Source organism: Leuciscus leuciscus (genome assembly GCF_965113295.1).
Source record: "Leuciscus leuciscus genome assembly, chromosome: 2".
NCBI lineage: Eukaryota > Metazoa > Chordata > Actinopteri > Cypriniformes > Leuciscidae > Leuciscus > Leuciscus leuciscus.
Genome location: NC_138726.1, coordinates 27,606,133 through 27,623,184, shown reverse-complemented (window position 1 = coordinate 27,623,184; position 17,052 = coordinate 27,606,133). Strand labels below are relative to the sequence as shown.

Below are 17,052 nucleotides of genomic sequence, written 5' to 3'. Positions count from 1 at the left end.
CTAATTTGACTAGAAAACCCGGAGACCGGAAATGTAAAGGATAATTCCGCTACTAGACTTTTGCGTTCAGGAAAAAAGGTAGATATTACTATTAAAAATGTACTGTACAGCTGCTACAACTACTATTAATTAGTAGTGTAATGAAAACTACTGCTACCATATTATTAGTGGTGCTTGTACTACTAGCAGTAAGGCAAGCATCTCTATATTACTAATGCTATTTCTCATACTTACAGTTCGTGATTTGAATAAACCTCTAAGCTCAAGTATTAAACTTTGGCTCATAAGTACCCGCTTGCACTATACGGACATGAATGCTACCACAAATCATGTGGCTTGTTGAGCAAAGGTGTGATAGTGCTTTTCTAAGTGATCAGAGTCAGACATAGAATTGTCACAGTGGGAAGATAAAGTAGGCCAAATAAACTTAAAGGCACATTAAAAGAAGGGGATTCAGGCTACTTCTAGTAGTATATAATACTTCTATATTGGTGTTGGTCGCTTTTGAATCGAGGCAACAACAACCCAGAACCACTACTACAATAAAACCCCCTCAGATTACCGTAGAGACAGCCTGGCAACCACACACACACCCCTAGCACCACAGGGGCAATCCTTGCATCAACACCACTCACATTTTCATCAGGAAATGTAAAAAATCCACTACAGCTATTTCAGAAGTTGCTGTACACTGTATATTTTCAAATATATGTGCTGCCTCTTCTCCAATGAGACTATGTGTGTGTGTGTACTTCACACTGCCTGAGGTGAGGCTGTAAGATCGAGAGCTCAGTGGTAGCTCTCTAGATTACTCCATTTCCTATGATTATCCGGGGCTGAGGTGAGCTGATCTATAGAACCCAGCATCCTGAAATCCTGTTCCCAAGAAAGACAGCACGATAGAGAGAGAGAAAGCCATGCTAATGAACTTCATTCCTATGCCACATGGTCATTAATCTACGATTAGAGCACTCTGTGAGCCTGCTGGTGCAAGACAGCCAGCTATAAATATTGACTACTTAGCATGTGAGAAGATATATTGTCCGTGTTCTGCTGCATGGATGACAAGGATATTTCAGGCAAACCCTAAACTAAACGAATACAGTATTCTGGTATATAGGGACATAGGTCTGTTTTTCTTTAAAGAGATGTAGAAAAGATATCCAACAAATTATGTCTATAATGAACTAAAGAAGAATTGGATACTGCTCTAAATTTAGTCTTTTAAGAGCACGTCTATGAAAATGAAGAGAGAACATATTGTGCAGCATGTATGTGGTTATTGTCTATTCCAAAGTATAGGAATGAGAACTGAAAAGGACAAACAGAGACCATAGAGGTATTCAACGAACGCAGACCACAGGTGTACATGGCCTCTTAGACCGATTTAACCAAGGATACCGCATTATTGCACATAAGTGCAACAAAAGCAGACACCCAAATGCACAGCAACATCTATAAACACAAACACACACACTTTGGCTGAATGCACAGGTCTGCATTTCCAAATTTCTCTTTACATTAACTTAAAACTTAAAGGTATCCTTCACCTCTGGAAAGATGAATGTCTGTGTATTTAAAACGGGTCATTTATGTAGAAGAAATGTGAAATTATTTTTGAATTTGGAGCTTTCTAGACTGAGAAAAGCCAGATTTTTTTTTATTTTATTTTTTTATTTACTGAACTGAAATTACAATATCTTACATTTACATTTAGTCATTTAGCAGACGCCTTTGTCCAAAGCGACTTACAAATTAGGACTGAATTCAGCGAGTTCAAAAATTCCTAAATTTGAATTGAATTTGAATTGAGCTAGCAAACAGGGTGCAGAATTGTGACAGGGTGCAGACATTTTAATTTATTTTATATATTACATATTTAATAAATGAACTTTTGTGGACTAGGGTGGAAGAATAAGTATTTCTAAGAACACATCAACTTCCTGTGGGTGACCAATTTAATTCCAGCTCGCACTCGTGAATTGAAAGGCACCCAATTCTTCAATTCTACATTTTGTCAAGATTGCAGTGAAAAAATCTTTTAGTGAAAATTCTCGATTCACACATTATAAAAACCTTGCTTTTAAATCTGTTAAGACTTGAATCAAAAAAAAATTAAAGAAAAAAGAGAAGCAATTTACGTCCCAAGTGATTATTCCCAGTGCTTGCATTTACAACGTGGCATTTTGCTAATTCTGCACATTAGTGAAATAATTAATTCTCAATCATGCCCTTTATGTTGAAAAAAAACAAAAAAACACCTATATCAGTGAGAGACTCTGCTTTCACCAGTTTTATAAGGCCTTATTCTCTTTATGTTTCTTTAAATGTGTGTAAACAATACGGATTATTAATGGATAATTGATAACAGTATAGATTTACAGTTATCTGACGCAACATAAAATCTGGTGTGTAAGCTCTCTCTCTCTCTCTCTCTCTCTCTCTCTCTCTCTCTCTCTCTCTCTCTCTCTCTCTAAAGCACTAATGCGCAATCCCTTTTCGCTTGCACTCACCTATTACAAGGGATGTGCGATATCACGATTTTTTATCGTGGATGATTAAAATGTCTCCACGATCTGCTTTTGATAAAGAATGGTGATAAAATCGTGATTTTCCTGAAGAAAATCGTGATATGATATTTTTTTCCATACCACCCAACCCTACCTATCACCATCCACCTTTTGAGTTCAGCAAATTAGTTCAAGCGAACGCAGACAACATGAGTAATATTTATGAGCACAGAAGCATGTTAGAATTTTGCATGTTTTATAATATTATTAGCACGGTTAGTATTATTTTAAGTCTTTTTTCCAGAAACATTAAGTGACCAATAATGTCTCAAGCACCACTGCAAACCCATAATCCCATACGTTCTGTTTAATATGACAAATATGCACTCATACAATACATTTTCATTCACACATAGTTGCCAAATCATAACTAATCATTGATTGACTGATATTTCTTAAAAGTTCAGTTATTATGCTTTCAAGTCACAGTGTGAAGAGAAGCTGGTTTGATCTGGAATGTGCAATACATTTATGTCCATGAGTGTGTGTCAAATTTCTTTCGAGTAAACTAAAACAATTACTAGCCAATGGCGATTCTGTTGCCAGTCTGTATGTAGAGGTTTGAGTGGATATTATGTAATGACAAAACATTGTGAAATAAGATAATTGTTACAGGTGTTTATATTTAGGTCAGATATCAGATGTGTATCAGATTTAGAGTCACATATGAAAGATCCAATCTGCAACATTTCCACCCCCAAAAAAAGAAAACCTGAATTGGTTGACAGTGTAAACTTTAAAATAGATTGATGCTGAGAAACTACACCACAAAAAGCTGCTCGCCTGCTAATGTTGCATCACTTTCAGCTAGTGCTCTCCAGGGCCAAATCTATGCCATCAGCTTCCACACACTCCCTCCAAACACACGCAAATATCACAGATCCTTATGATGAATGTCATAGGACAAACATTAGCCATAGTGGGCAACAACAGAGGCACGAAAGAGTTAGCACTCATCACAGGCTCCAGCGATTCATAGGCCACGTGGCCTATTAGATGCGGACAGGAAATGGTACTGCAGTCACAGACTCAGTTGCATTTGTCAGCATTATTAAGAGAGGAGCTGGCTGGCAACTATCTTGCTCAAGAGCCGAGGCGAGGATGCCATCTTGCAAAGGTCACAGGCCGCCTGCTATCCTCCCATTTGTCTGTTTGATAAAGTCTGGCAATTAGAAGACTTGGCCGCCACACTCACAGTCTCCTATATCAGAGAGAGCCAGATTGGATACAAACTAATCACAGAACAGTCCTAAGCAGAACAGATGAAATGGTGGGAAAAGAAAAGAAAAGAAAAGAAAAAGAAAACAACGCCAAGATGGGCCAAGACTGTAGACAGACTGATGAAATAATCAGTCATGGAATAAGACACAAGATGGAGAAAGAGAGAGAGAGAGTTGGATCTGTACCTAGTTGCCTTCTGATAATTAAGCAATCCGGCTATTGCGGAGTATGTCTTGCCTGCTACACACACACACACACACACACGGTCAGAAGCACTGCTTACACAAGCACGATAAGCATATAAACAGATCCTTACATAACCACACAAACGCACATTCAATCTAGAGTCTAGGGCATAAACGCAGTGACACAAGGCTAATTTCAGAGAGGCTGTAGGATATAGGCTGTGTACAGCATGAACAGCAATTACCAATACTGAGCGTGTCTCCCTGAGGAGTGAGGAATAGAGAGATCGAGAGATGAGATGATGGGGCCATGACACTCACACATCCTGTCATACAGCTTTATTCGCTTCTTAATAGGCATTGTGGGGTATCTGTTGTGTCTGTTTGTGTATGCACAGTTTAAGACTATTCGCATGCGCTTTCAAATATGCAGTATGACTAATAATTTGTATGATTGGTAACAAATCATGTTACCAAATTGATAACAAATGGAAGTTTTATCAGAAATCACTGGAAACAGCGTTGAAAACAAACATGATAAAAGCGGCCGTTTGCTGGCATTTTTGTTGTTTACTTGAATATTTAAAACCCAAGCATCGATGTTTTACCACAGGTTTACAATAAAAAGTGATACATTGATCATAATGAATTAATTTATTAAGACAGTGGAAACGCGGCTAATGTCAGAAACACTGTTTTTTGCCATGGCAACTTATCCCTGTCAGTGGTGTGGTTGTTAGGGAAACCAGACAGTCGATGCAAATAAGAAGTCAAATACTTGTTATGCACATGTTGTATGTGTTGGGTTGATCTGTTCTGTAAACAGATTTGTTCATTAATACATCAAGTCAAATGTGCTGATTATCTCAATTATGTTTAATCTCCAATGACATTTGATTTATATCACTAGCCACAACATTTTGAAGACACATATCCACAATGTCTTTATGTGCGCCAGAACAACTGTTTGAATGAATCACTAAATGCAAAGTCTATATAATGAGTTCTCTCCCATCTCTCTATCAAAAGATAGATTGTTTGACATAAACTGCTCTAAAATCATCAGAGAGCAAAGACAGAAAATTCCAAGTGCTCCCTGAATCAAGCGTGAACATAATACAGCAGAAAACTGGATGCCTCAAATTCACACCTGCTTTCACAGACGTGATTAACTGGAGCCACCACTGTTCTAACACCAATGTTCTGAGACACGCCACAGTGCACTTTTCATCTGCCTATCTGAACTGTAACACACCTCCTATTCATTCTGTGTCACAGACATTATGTGGAGAGCCCTGGGTGACTATCAGAAAGTCATTAAGCCCATTGTTTGCCACATAACTCCCACATAATTGTATAATGGCTTAATGTATGCTTAGATTTTACAGAATGAGATCTGACCTTCTGCAGAACGAGGCCTTGTTCTTATACTCACCAAATTGTTGTAACAATGATTCTCTCTGACTTTGTGAGGTGTTTCTATATTTGCTCCATTGTTACATGAAATATTAATTTTACTCAAGAGTTCATTAAATTATTTAAACAGTTTTCTCTTTCCATACCTGTCAGTCTTTACACATACTTTATCTCCGTCCTTTGGATAGTAGACAAACCAAAACATTACCGCATGCATTCTCTCTCTCTCTCTCTCTCTCTCTCTCTCTCTCTCTCTCTCTCTCTGGACTACTTTAAAACAGAAGAAAAAAATGCTTATTTAGACACCTTTGGTTTGAATGAAAATGTGGAAATATCTGTTTCAGAGGATGTGCTGGTGGCAACATTTAGCAAAGTAAGAAAAACATGTGAGTGCGATGTTTCTCATTTGAAAAATTGCTTTGGATAAAAGTTAGTGTTAAATTAATAAATGTAATGTACAAATGACAAGGGTCTATTGAAAAATGTATGAAAAGAACTCAAAAATCACTGGTTGTCAACCATTTTAACAGCAAGGCCCCCTTTGTTCGAGAATATTTGAAGGCCCTCCTATCTAAACTGATATGTACCTTGGGTACTTCAGTTGTAATAAAAACAAGTGAACTTAAAAATAAGATGTCAGTTTAAATGCCGCATATGTTTATTTTAGGTGTTTTTTTTTTGTTTTTGTTTTTTTGGGGGATAAAACTAAATTTAAATCATTTTAATATTTATCAGGCCCCTTCTGGAAGTTTGCAAAGGTTGAGAACCACTGATCTAAAGACATAATCTGTGTGCCAGTTTCACTTTTCCAGTATAAACATAACTGAGAAAGAAACCGTTGGTGAAATGTTGTACATGACATGTCCAAAGGTGTAAGAACATCTTTGCATATGGACCTTTAAGATCTATCTGTAACATACACAGCAAGTTTATCTGGAAGTATAAATGTATTGTCTGCTAGAGGGCAGGTTTTGCACACAGTTTGAGGGCTTCTGCTCGAGTGTTTGAGTCTGTGTGTGTGTGTGTGTGTGTGTGTGTGTGTGTGTGTGTGTGTGTGTGTGTGTGTGTGTGTGTGTGTGTGTGTGTGTGTGTGTGTGTGTGTGTGTGTGTGTGTGTGTGTGTGTGTGTGTGTGTGTGTGTGTGTAAATGTATGACCCTGTAAAGCATTTGCTAGCTCCTCTGTGCCATGGCGGAAGAAGCTCCCCATATGCTGCGGTAACTCTTTGGCTCATGCTGACCAGATTAACAGATTTTCAGTATTGAAGGCTGGTCAAGACCCAGAAAAACATTGAGCCCGTCATTCAAATTAAGCCCTGTTGATGTGTGTGTTTAGGGCCATTACTAGAATGGGGCTCAGAATCTCCCTTGCAAAACACATGCTTGCTGGTCTAATGCAAACACTATGGTTTCGGACACCTGGGCCATGTTCAAAATGCAAGAATATTAATGAAGAATATATTCCTTGATGAAATATAGAGAAAGAAAAGGACTGACAGAGGAACATACTGGACCAGCTGAGAGAGGAGAAAGAGAAGAATAGGCTAGTGTCAATCTGAAAACTTGCACTGAATTACAAGCTCAACACCATCATGTCTAATTGAGAGAGAAAGAGGGCTTGAGCAAGAGAGTTGATGGCATCTCTAAGGTAAGATTATATTGCACTGTTGAGATTGGTTTGAGGACTGTCATTGATATACACACACAAATCCTCAAGCTATCTATTGGCATCCTCTGTGCAGGGGTTAATTGATCCCACAGCACTGATACCACAAAGACTGGCAAGCATCAGACGTGCTCTAACAAGAAAGCAGAAGGGTTATGAGGGAAAAGATAAAACGTGAGGTGGAGAGTGAGAAAGCTAATGAAGAAATGCAGGGGGAAAGGAAGGAAAGACGCAGGAAGACAATTCAGACTGGACTGTTTGCCCAAATTACCCAGACTCATTCAGACACAACACAACACATCAGCATGCAAGCAAAGGGAGATGTATGGAGTGATTTGTCGGAAGAGAGATGATGTCAGGAATAATTTACATTTATGAATATTTCTAAAGGCATGTCAGTTCTGTATACTTGTACTGTAAAAATCAAAATGTACAGTATACTGTAAAAAATGGTTTAGCATTTATAGTCTTTTATTTTTGTAAAAATAGTTAAAACATGTTAATTGGTTAACTGCAAGTTACCTTTTAATACACTGAGACTTAAAGGTCCCATGACATGAAATTTTCACTTTCTGAGGTTTTTTAACATTAATATGAGTTCCCCTAGCCTGTATATGGTCCCCAAGTTTCTAAAAATTTCAATCGGTGTAAATCGAGCTTTTGCTATCTTTCTCTGCCTTTGAGAAAATGGAGGCTCATTCGCGCTGATCTTGAATCTCCTCCTTATGACGTCATAAGGAGGAAATGTTACCTCCCCTGTCTCTGCTTTGCCCGCCCAGAGAATATTTTCCGCCCATGAGAAAATGAGCTAGGAAGTAGGAACGCGCGCGCGCGATTTTAGTTTGTCCACGAGAGATATCATGGCTTTTGAGCGAGCGAAGCATAACAATTGCTCAATAATTGGATGTACAAATGAACACCGAAGGGTCAATACAGAGCTGGGCTTGCTGAACGTCTGAAACTAAAGTCTGGATCACTCTCTTTGGCTCAGCTACACACCTCGGACAAGCAAGTCAACTAATGATATATAAGTGTGTTGCTTTACTGTTTATGGTTACCTAGATTTTACACGTAGAATGTGGCTGTAACATTAGCTATGCAGTTTATGTGTGTGAATACACACACTGTAACGCGAGTGTTGTACACGTCTTTGTTATTTGGATAACCGTTTTCCTGTTGGTTATATGGCGCGCGCGATATCCGCATTTCAAGATCGCAGAGATTGATGCAATAGTAATAAGATAAATACAGACGTTACAGATCTCTCATGAAAAGGCAACAGTAGGTTCGCGTTAGCTACATGATGATAACTGTAAACCATCCGAATAAAGTACCGTATCCAGACATAATATTTTAAACTAACCATTCGGAAACGTCCTTCTGGAGCCGCTGAGTTGCAACTTCTTCATCCGTTGCTTCTCCATCTGGATCAGATTCTGGGTCAAACTAAAATGCTTGAACGACTGCGTGTCTTCGTGCCATTGCAATATCCAACATAAACATGCACGCCACGTTACCGTTGCGCAAGATGGTCAAGGCCACACCCACCCTCCACCTTGCGCCGCCTTTCTCCTCCTCATTAGTATTTAAAGCTACAGACACCGAAACGGCCCGTCTGAAGGAAGCTCATTCTGGGACTGGCTTGTAGTGGCTATAATTCTGCACTGAGGCTGAATTTTTGGAAAGAGATTTCAGATACTGTACTAGGGACCACTAATGACTACATTAAAGCCTACAAAAAGTAGCATGTCATGGGACCTTTAAGATAGTTTTACACTAAATGACATGTATTATCCTAGTAGTTATCAGTACATTTTAAGGTAAAAATATGGACAGCAATTTATTTCACAGTGTTGTCACCATGTACATATTATGTACTTATAGTAATTGCAATAACTGGGTACTAACCCTGAACCATACTCCTAAACCATAACCTTAACCCATGAAGTTACCTTATATTACCCAGTACTTACTTATGTGTGTAATGTTATATTACACACATACTTTAAAATAAAGTGCAACCAAAACATAATTTTAGAAGTGATTTAAGTAGATATAAACATTATAACACTCATTATAAAGTCTCTTCTGCTCACCAAGGCTGCATTAATTTGATTAAAAATACAAAAAAATAAAATAATAATAATATTTTGAAATAGTATTACAATTTAAAACAGCTGTTTTCTATGTGAATATATAGTAAAGTGCAATGTATTCCTGTGACCAAAGCTGAATTTTCAGCATCATTACTCCAGTCTTCAGTGTCGCATGATCCTTCAGAAATCATTCTAATATGCTGATTTGATGCTCAAGAAACATTTCTCATTATTATCAATGTTGGAAACAGTTATTTACATTTTTATTTCAGGATTCTTTGATGAATAGAAAGTTGATAATAATAATAAATGTTTCTTGAGCAGCAAAGCATATTAGAATGATTTCTGAAGGATCATGTGACACTGAAGACTGGAGTAATGATGCTGAAAATTCAGCTTTGATCACAGGAATAAATTACATTTTAAAATATATTAAAATAGAAAACAGTTATTTTAAATTGACATAATATTTAACAATATTACTGTTTTTTTGTTGTTGTTTTTTTTGTTGTTGTTGTTGTTGTTTAATCAAATAAATGCAACCTTGGTCAGCAGAAGAGACTTATTTTTTAAAACATTAAAAATCTTACCGATCCAAAACTTTTGAACAGCAGTGTATGTCATCCTGTAATACCGGAAACATTGTCACATTTTATTACAGTGAATTTCTGGCATAATTTGTTGGTCTTTTTAGACATGCTTGTAAAATGTGTCAAAAGGAGAGATTTAAACTTAAAGTCCGCGTGAACCGGAAGTTGCAAACGACTTTTCTCCAGTGCTGTGACGTATTTCCCAGTGAAAAGGAATATTGAACAGAGGACAGGGTTTTACTCTAGCGCTCCTCCTCTCCATCTCTCGCTCATTACAGACTAACGATTTGAGGGGAGTGGTTAAGCGTTTCCCAACCTAAGTCCTCAAACCTACGTCATCAGGGAAGGTCCTCCAATGCAGAGGGGAGGGGCATTTTCAGATTTTGATTAAAGATTACGAAGCCAAAAACATTTTTTTTGTGTTTTAACTTGCACGGATTAATTGTTCACCACAAGACTAGTAATATGCGCTAACAAAGTAAATACGGTCCATTTTGATTTCAGTTGGACTTTAACAATATTGCAAGAGTAATTTGTGGCTTATGTATACACACAAACTTAAGACTGATGTTAGTGATAGTGATAATGGCACAGATATCAAATCATTTCAATATGTGAATATTTGATTTGTGTTAGGTCAGGTATAACAAAAAGTACTCCATTTAAATGGCACACTGTACATTCATCCAGTTAGCACACAGAAGCGAGACAGAAGAGAAAAGTACAGAAAAGAGAGGTAGACGTTGTTAACATTCAGCAATCTTGACAGCAGTGCGAGACAATGAAGACTCTACATTCACCTCCAGACATTGTCACTTATTTGACTGTTCTGTAGAAGAATATATTGTATGTGAGGGAATCAGCGGCCTACAAAGTGCGTTCAGATTTTGTTTTGGTCTTCTCTATATATTAATCATTGAATACCTACAGACGATCAAAGTATAGCTTGGAGGTTTCAAAGTTTCCATAGAGGCCGTCATCAATTGCTTTGCAAGGTTGCAGTCTTGTAACTTTTTCTGCATCGTGTACGTACGCTCAAAGATTTGTTCAGGTGGCAAGTTCTCACTTTATGACTGGTTTTTGCTTCTTAATTTAAAAAATGACTACATTTAGCTAATTCAAAAGAGAATTTTGTCTTAGAGATATAATGTTCCGCATTGCCGTATTTATAAGAGCTTGATTTAAAAAAAAAAAAAAAATTCAAAGCTAAAGAAGAGGAAAGATATAAATATTTTTAATACACATCAAAAATACCCTTTTTTTTTTTATAAATGTGGTTACACCTGAAAGCTCATTACTTCCAATTAGCCACAGGCAAATATGAGTTCAGCAGATGCTCTTCATACTCCTCATTAAAACCAGCTGTTTGGCCTCATTGTTTGTGCTAAGCTTTGGCCGCACACCGCACAACATTCAGAGAGCTGCAAACATTCCCACACGCACAAACAAGCGCCCTTGAACATATGCTAGGAACAGAGAAGCAGTAGCTCCAGAGCTGCAGGTCCAGCAAGCAGAAAGCCCCTGATTAACAAACCAACACTAATTAAATCACAGACGGCTAAATCATGCCCGGTCAACTGCTCAAATATGAGCACATTCCACTAAACTCCTCATCTTCCCTGCAGTTTCTCCAACTGAGCTGCCAGTCTTAAATCCCCAAAATGAGAAAGTGAATGAGTTGGGATTACATGGTTAATGCAAGCAGATGAAGGAAAGTAGAGCACAATCTCCAACTCAAAAGGATTAAATCACCCCAGATTCGTGCCTAAAGTCAATTTGATGCATGGGGATCACCTGGAAATGCAAAGGACGCAATTAAAGGTGAATAGAAAAGTATGATATTATTTGGGTAAAAGGACCCATGAGTATCTTACCAAATTCCCTCCTTCTCTCCCTCCTCACACACACAAATACCTAAATTGCTGGGCATTGACTGAATGACCTGTATAAATGGAGACGAATTATTTAAAGCCAAAGGAGGTATGCAGAAGAAAACCATGATTGGATGAACAAAGGAATATGCAAAACCAGTTAAAATGTAAAACTTGAACTTAATTGCAAAATTGCTGCCATGCAGTGATTAGTTAATTGAACTTTTGACAACTTTGATTGTCCAAATCCAATTAAAACTAAAATGATTACCAAAATTATAGTTACAAGTAAAATGGATGCAAAGATGCTGTTGATGATAAAAAACAAAACATTTGCACAATTCGAAGTAAATCCCACTTATGTGGAAATTCACAGTTTACAAATTATAGAATCATTTGGTGTAATTTTCTGCATTTATCACCTAGGTGTGTATGAAAACATTTCTGCGTCACAGCAATGCAAGTGAACGCTTTCATTCGAGCAGCACCCGCGCTTTCATCTGCGCCTTGGCTCGTGACAATTACACGTCAGACTTTACCATGAGTGACAATTAAACTTTGATTCCTGTGAACTTTGAGCATCTATAATGAGGGAAGCTTAATATGACATGCTCAATCTGAGGGGAGGAGAGGAGGATTTGGGTACATGGAGGCGCGTGTCATTTTGGGTGTTCAGGTGAAATCTGCCAGCATGCGCTGGGGACACTGTCACGTACTGTACAGGTGGGAAGGGGACCAGGGCACATAGTCGTGTTGTACAGATATTTGGATTAGTCACGGCGCACTCACCTCGCTTATCTTGTACTTTTACAGTTATCTCCACTAGCGGCTGCGTCTCACGGTCGAGCCGCCTCGATATAACCAAATCTCCGCTGTCCCGACTCACAGTGACGGGAGAGTTATCCGCGTCCGGGTGAATCAGCTCAAAGCTGGCGGATTGAAACCTCACCGGGTGCAGATTCATTATGACTGAGCCAATACTCGCGTCTTCAGACACGGTGATAAGCACCGGCTCCGGCACGGAGCGGGACTTTCTCGAGAGTCCGTTATCGAGCTGAGGAAGGGCTGGCCATTGGCGCGGACTGATCTCTATATCCATATTCAGACTGGTCCGAGCGGGCCAGCCGTGGTCTCGTGCAAACACGCTGAACTTTATGGGCTGCGCGAGACCGAGAATCGAGTCCACGAGGAGGATGTCGCCGGTTTTGGGCACTACATAGAAACTGCCGTTTCTCGGGAGCGCGTAGTATATGAGCTCGGCGTTTTTGCCACTGTCAATATCCTCCGCTTTCACCGTGTACACCACCGACCTCAGGGCCGTGGCGTCGTCCAAAGTTATTTTCACGTTTGCATGTTGGAAAGTGGGCTCGTGGTCGTTCGTGTCAAGCACGTCCACTTTAATAGAAGCAACTTCGGCCACGACGCGTTCGGCTGAAGCGCAGCTCTGACAGCACAGCGCGACGCTCAGGAAATATTCAGCGCGCTCTTCTCGGTCGAGAACGTTAGAGGTTTTCAATAATATGTGTCCTCGCTTGTGGTGGGCAAATACGTGGAAATCTTCACTCCTGTCCCCCAGGAGTTTTAGGTGCATCCCGGACTTGGAGCACCATCTCTGCGGGTCGATGCGCTTCACCGGGATACTCAGTCCGTTCACTTTTGAGCCAGGTGGAGAGTTTTCAAACACATGCCCGTGAAAGAAAGGTATTCGTTCGTCGGTCTTATTTCCCAACACAAAAGTCACACAATATGGCAACAAAATAGTCCAAAACATGATTGTTAGTTTACAGCACTCTTCCTGATCTCAAGCGACAGTGTTCAGAAAGCAGAACATGATGCATGAATTCCCTGCTCATTCGTTAGACACTGACTGATCCTCCAGAGTCTGAGCAGCAGAACTTTACCAGCCGTCGCCTCGCGCTTCAGCAACGATCTGCTCGGGCGCGCGCTTGAGCTCGCGGAGTTTCAGAGAGCAGCACTACTGTGATGGACAGCGCCACGCGCGAGGGGGCGGGGCTTTGGACTAGACAGGGATTCCTCTAGGAACTCTTCCCAATAGGATTAGGTATTTAGGCAACAACAAACAAACACAAAATGTTAGGCTATAAAATGACCATACCATTATACCAGACGATGCTCATACATAGGAAAGTTAAATATTCTGCTAAATTCTTCTTTGGCTTTCATAAGGTTAATCTGCACCACACTAATTTAGGAAACACTGACCAAATGTATGCTCCTCAGTTGGTGGCCTGTATAATGTATGTGATGCTCAACATGCAAACCACTATTGAGAAGGCACATACAAGTTAACCTCACTAATGTTTTTTTTAATCCATATTTGTATGTGCTGAGCTGTAAAATTGTTAATTATTGTTAAATAATGTTAACTGTCTTCATTTCAGACCAACAAAGTCATGTAAAATTAACTCCTCTAAAATCCACCAACATTTAACACCAACAGAAACTAAACAAAAATGTTGCAAGCAATAAAAGGTAACATTTTCAAAAAAAAATATTAACTTCAATTTAATTCTGCACACCTTCCTATTTTTTCTGTCTCTGTGAAAAAACAACAAAAAAACAAAACAACAATGTTATTATGAATACTATCCTTGCAAAAGTTTAGGTGGCAGATTTACAAATCTTTCCATAACCTTTATTTATATGTTATGTTCTCTAAGATTTATGTTGACTGCTAAAGTATTTGCACCTTACAAACAAGGTGCAAAAAGCCATTGTTTAACAAAATAATCTGAAAATAGTTGTTTGTTGGCATATTGTCTTGCATATCACAAATATGACTAGCATTACATGTAACTAGATAATATATAACACATAAAACAGCATATACTGTACATTTAAAATGTGTTTTGCAACGGGAGGATGAGCTCCACCAGCTCTTCACCCTTTTCAACTAAACATCTTACAGTGTTTTTTTTTTAAACAATAGCCTATTAAATATTGTGCTTTTTGAAACTGACTTGAATTGACTTGATATTTCCTCATACTATCTGAACATGATACTGCATTAAATAGTTGAAAAATGATTTTCTTGTTCCAAATTGGTTACAGCAGGCTGAATTCTTTATGCATTTGATTTTAATAAGGCCACACAAGCTGTCAGTTTTAATAGATATTTTACTTCAGAGTATTTCTGGCTTTGGTACCATTACTATTACTCTAAACTGTGAAAAATAGTAAGTTAAAACTTTACCATATGGTTCAATTTGTCAGCTGATCCATTAGGTTTCATGAGCTAACGATGTGTGTTAGCCTTTTACATCATTCAGTAGTCACATTTATGGTTATTTGATGTGTGTTCATCATATATTTACTAAATATATTGTTGGAATATGACACAATCAATCAACTTGGTAACATATAGAACCTTACAGTAGCAATAGTAATGATAAAGTGTCTAAATATTACACTGCTGATGTAAATTACTGTCTGAGTTGTCTGAGATTGACATTAAGATTGACTATTGGTCAACTGACAAATATGTCACTTTATTTTTTGGAAGAGGTAATTAATTTTAAAGAAAGAAATGTATACAGTGAAACACAGCTCTATGGTAAGTAGTGAACCCATGATATAACGCTGATCTGAAACCACATGCCGCTCCGGCCCCTCCAGAAACTACAACAAGAAGTTGCGAAGGAGATGTTAATTGCCTTGCACAGCGTCCTTTTTAATACACATTGATTTTTTTTTCTCCCTCTCTGCCGTGTTAGGCTAGAGGCAATCTGTCTGTGGTGGTCTGCTGCTTTCAAATTTCAATTAGAGATTTATCTCCTCCATTGCTCTGTAATAATATTAACCTGGCCCAACACTAAAGAAAGTGGATGTTATGAGCCGACACAAGCCCACAACGTGCCCCTCATCAACGACAGACACATGCCCATCGTGGCAGCCCTAGATAAGGAAATAAAAACAGCCAGTGGAATCAATACAAAAATATTTGATTCAAAGTTGGAAACATGCCATTTAGACTTAAGAGCAAACACAATTTACCAACTGACAGATCTGTAAATTGTATTAGTGTAAAAATGGCACGTCAGCAGTGTAGTGTTGAATCGCTTGGCATGCATACATGCATACTTGGCATGTATCTGCATTTTAATAAACAGTTGACGCTCTGAGAAGCGACCGGGGTGAAAACCGTGGGTCGAATACATAGAAGGAACATTAATACTTTAATAACTTAATTTATTTTAATGGGCTAATTAGCTAGTTGCATCCCGCTTCAATAAGAGATTTCACTCTTAACTGAAGTTTGACATGATTGAGGAAGTTGCTTCACAATAGATTTGTTACTTAACCATGCTGTTTTGAATCTGAATACATCTATACACAACACTGATGTTGATAAATCACTGTGTGATGTAAAAGAACTTTAATGACAGGAAAGCAATATGGTCTGTAATGCAGAGATGTCACCCAAGGAGAGAGTGAGCGCCTGAAATTGAGAGCAGTGAGAGATGTCTTTCAAAGCTATACGGAGGAGTACGAAAGAGAGAGATGGACTCGCAGAAAGAGATACTGAGGGGGAAAAAATGCTGAAATTCCTTCACAAGTTATCTTTCTACCTCTCCATCAGTGTCACTCACTCACATACAGTCTCTCTCTCACAGCACACACACACAAACTCACTGAAAATACACCTAAATGTGCTAAAAGAAAAAAGAAATAGACTTAACTTGCTATAATTGGTTTTACATTTTTGTTTTGTAGGCTTTTTCCCAGTAATTATCTGCACAGCCAGACTTTTGGGAAACCTTGCCAAAGTCCAGTGAATTGGGCAGTTAGCACATCTTTTGCAATGCACAGATGTAAGCAACTATATTGTATATTTTAATGGTCATGGTCAAGCCTGACAGGTTCACATACTCTGAAGTCTCCAGCGTTCTTCAAGCTGGCTCATTGAACTCCATTATAAGTGGATCAGTGGAAAGTCTCAGTCTTTGTTTCAGCAAGGGTAAATGCGAACACTTTTGTTTTCTGTGAGTGCATGTGTATATGGGCCATTCTACAGAATTGGTTCAAAGTCAGAGTTTCAAACATCTTGAACATTTTTTTATTTTTCCACAAATGTTGTATGTAGGCAAATTCTATGATATCCAAGGTACACATTTCTAATAATTGTGCAGTTAATTATCATATTGTATTTTTCAGAAAGTTTTGGAATATTTTTCCTCTCCCCCAAATTTGTCACTACCGAAACACAATAATAAATAATTTAATAAGAAGGCTTATATTGACCTATTAATAGTTTACATCTACCTTGTAAATATATTTTTTGCTATTTAAAAAATAAATAAAAAATTTCACAGGTAAATCAATAACAATTACAATTTTAACAATATTTCAAGTGTCATTTATAAGATTTGTTGTATTTTGAATCCAATCTTTCTTTGTAAAAGGCATTAATTAATCATAC

At 38.2% G+C, this 17,052-nt stretch overlaps 1 protein-coding gene across 1 annotated transcript in view; it reads right to left on the bottom strand.

The window, feature by feature from the left end:
• Positions 1–13,523, bottom strand: part of LOC309492798 (neural-cadherin) — a 290,251-nt gene extending 276,728 nt beyond the window's left edge. Inside the window, exon 1 of the mRNA XM_082161808.1 lies at positions 12,402–13,523. Within this exon, the coding sequence (XP_082017934.1) occupies positions 12,402–13,383 (982 nt within the window). The 5' untranslated portion in view covers positions 13,384–13,523. The remainder of the gene's footprint in view (positions 1–12,401) is intronic.
• Positions 13,524–17,052: the final 3,529 nt, after the last annotated feature.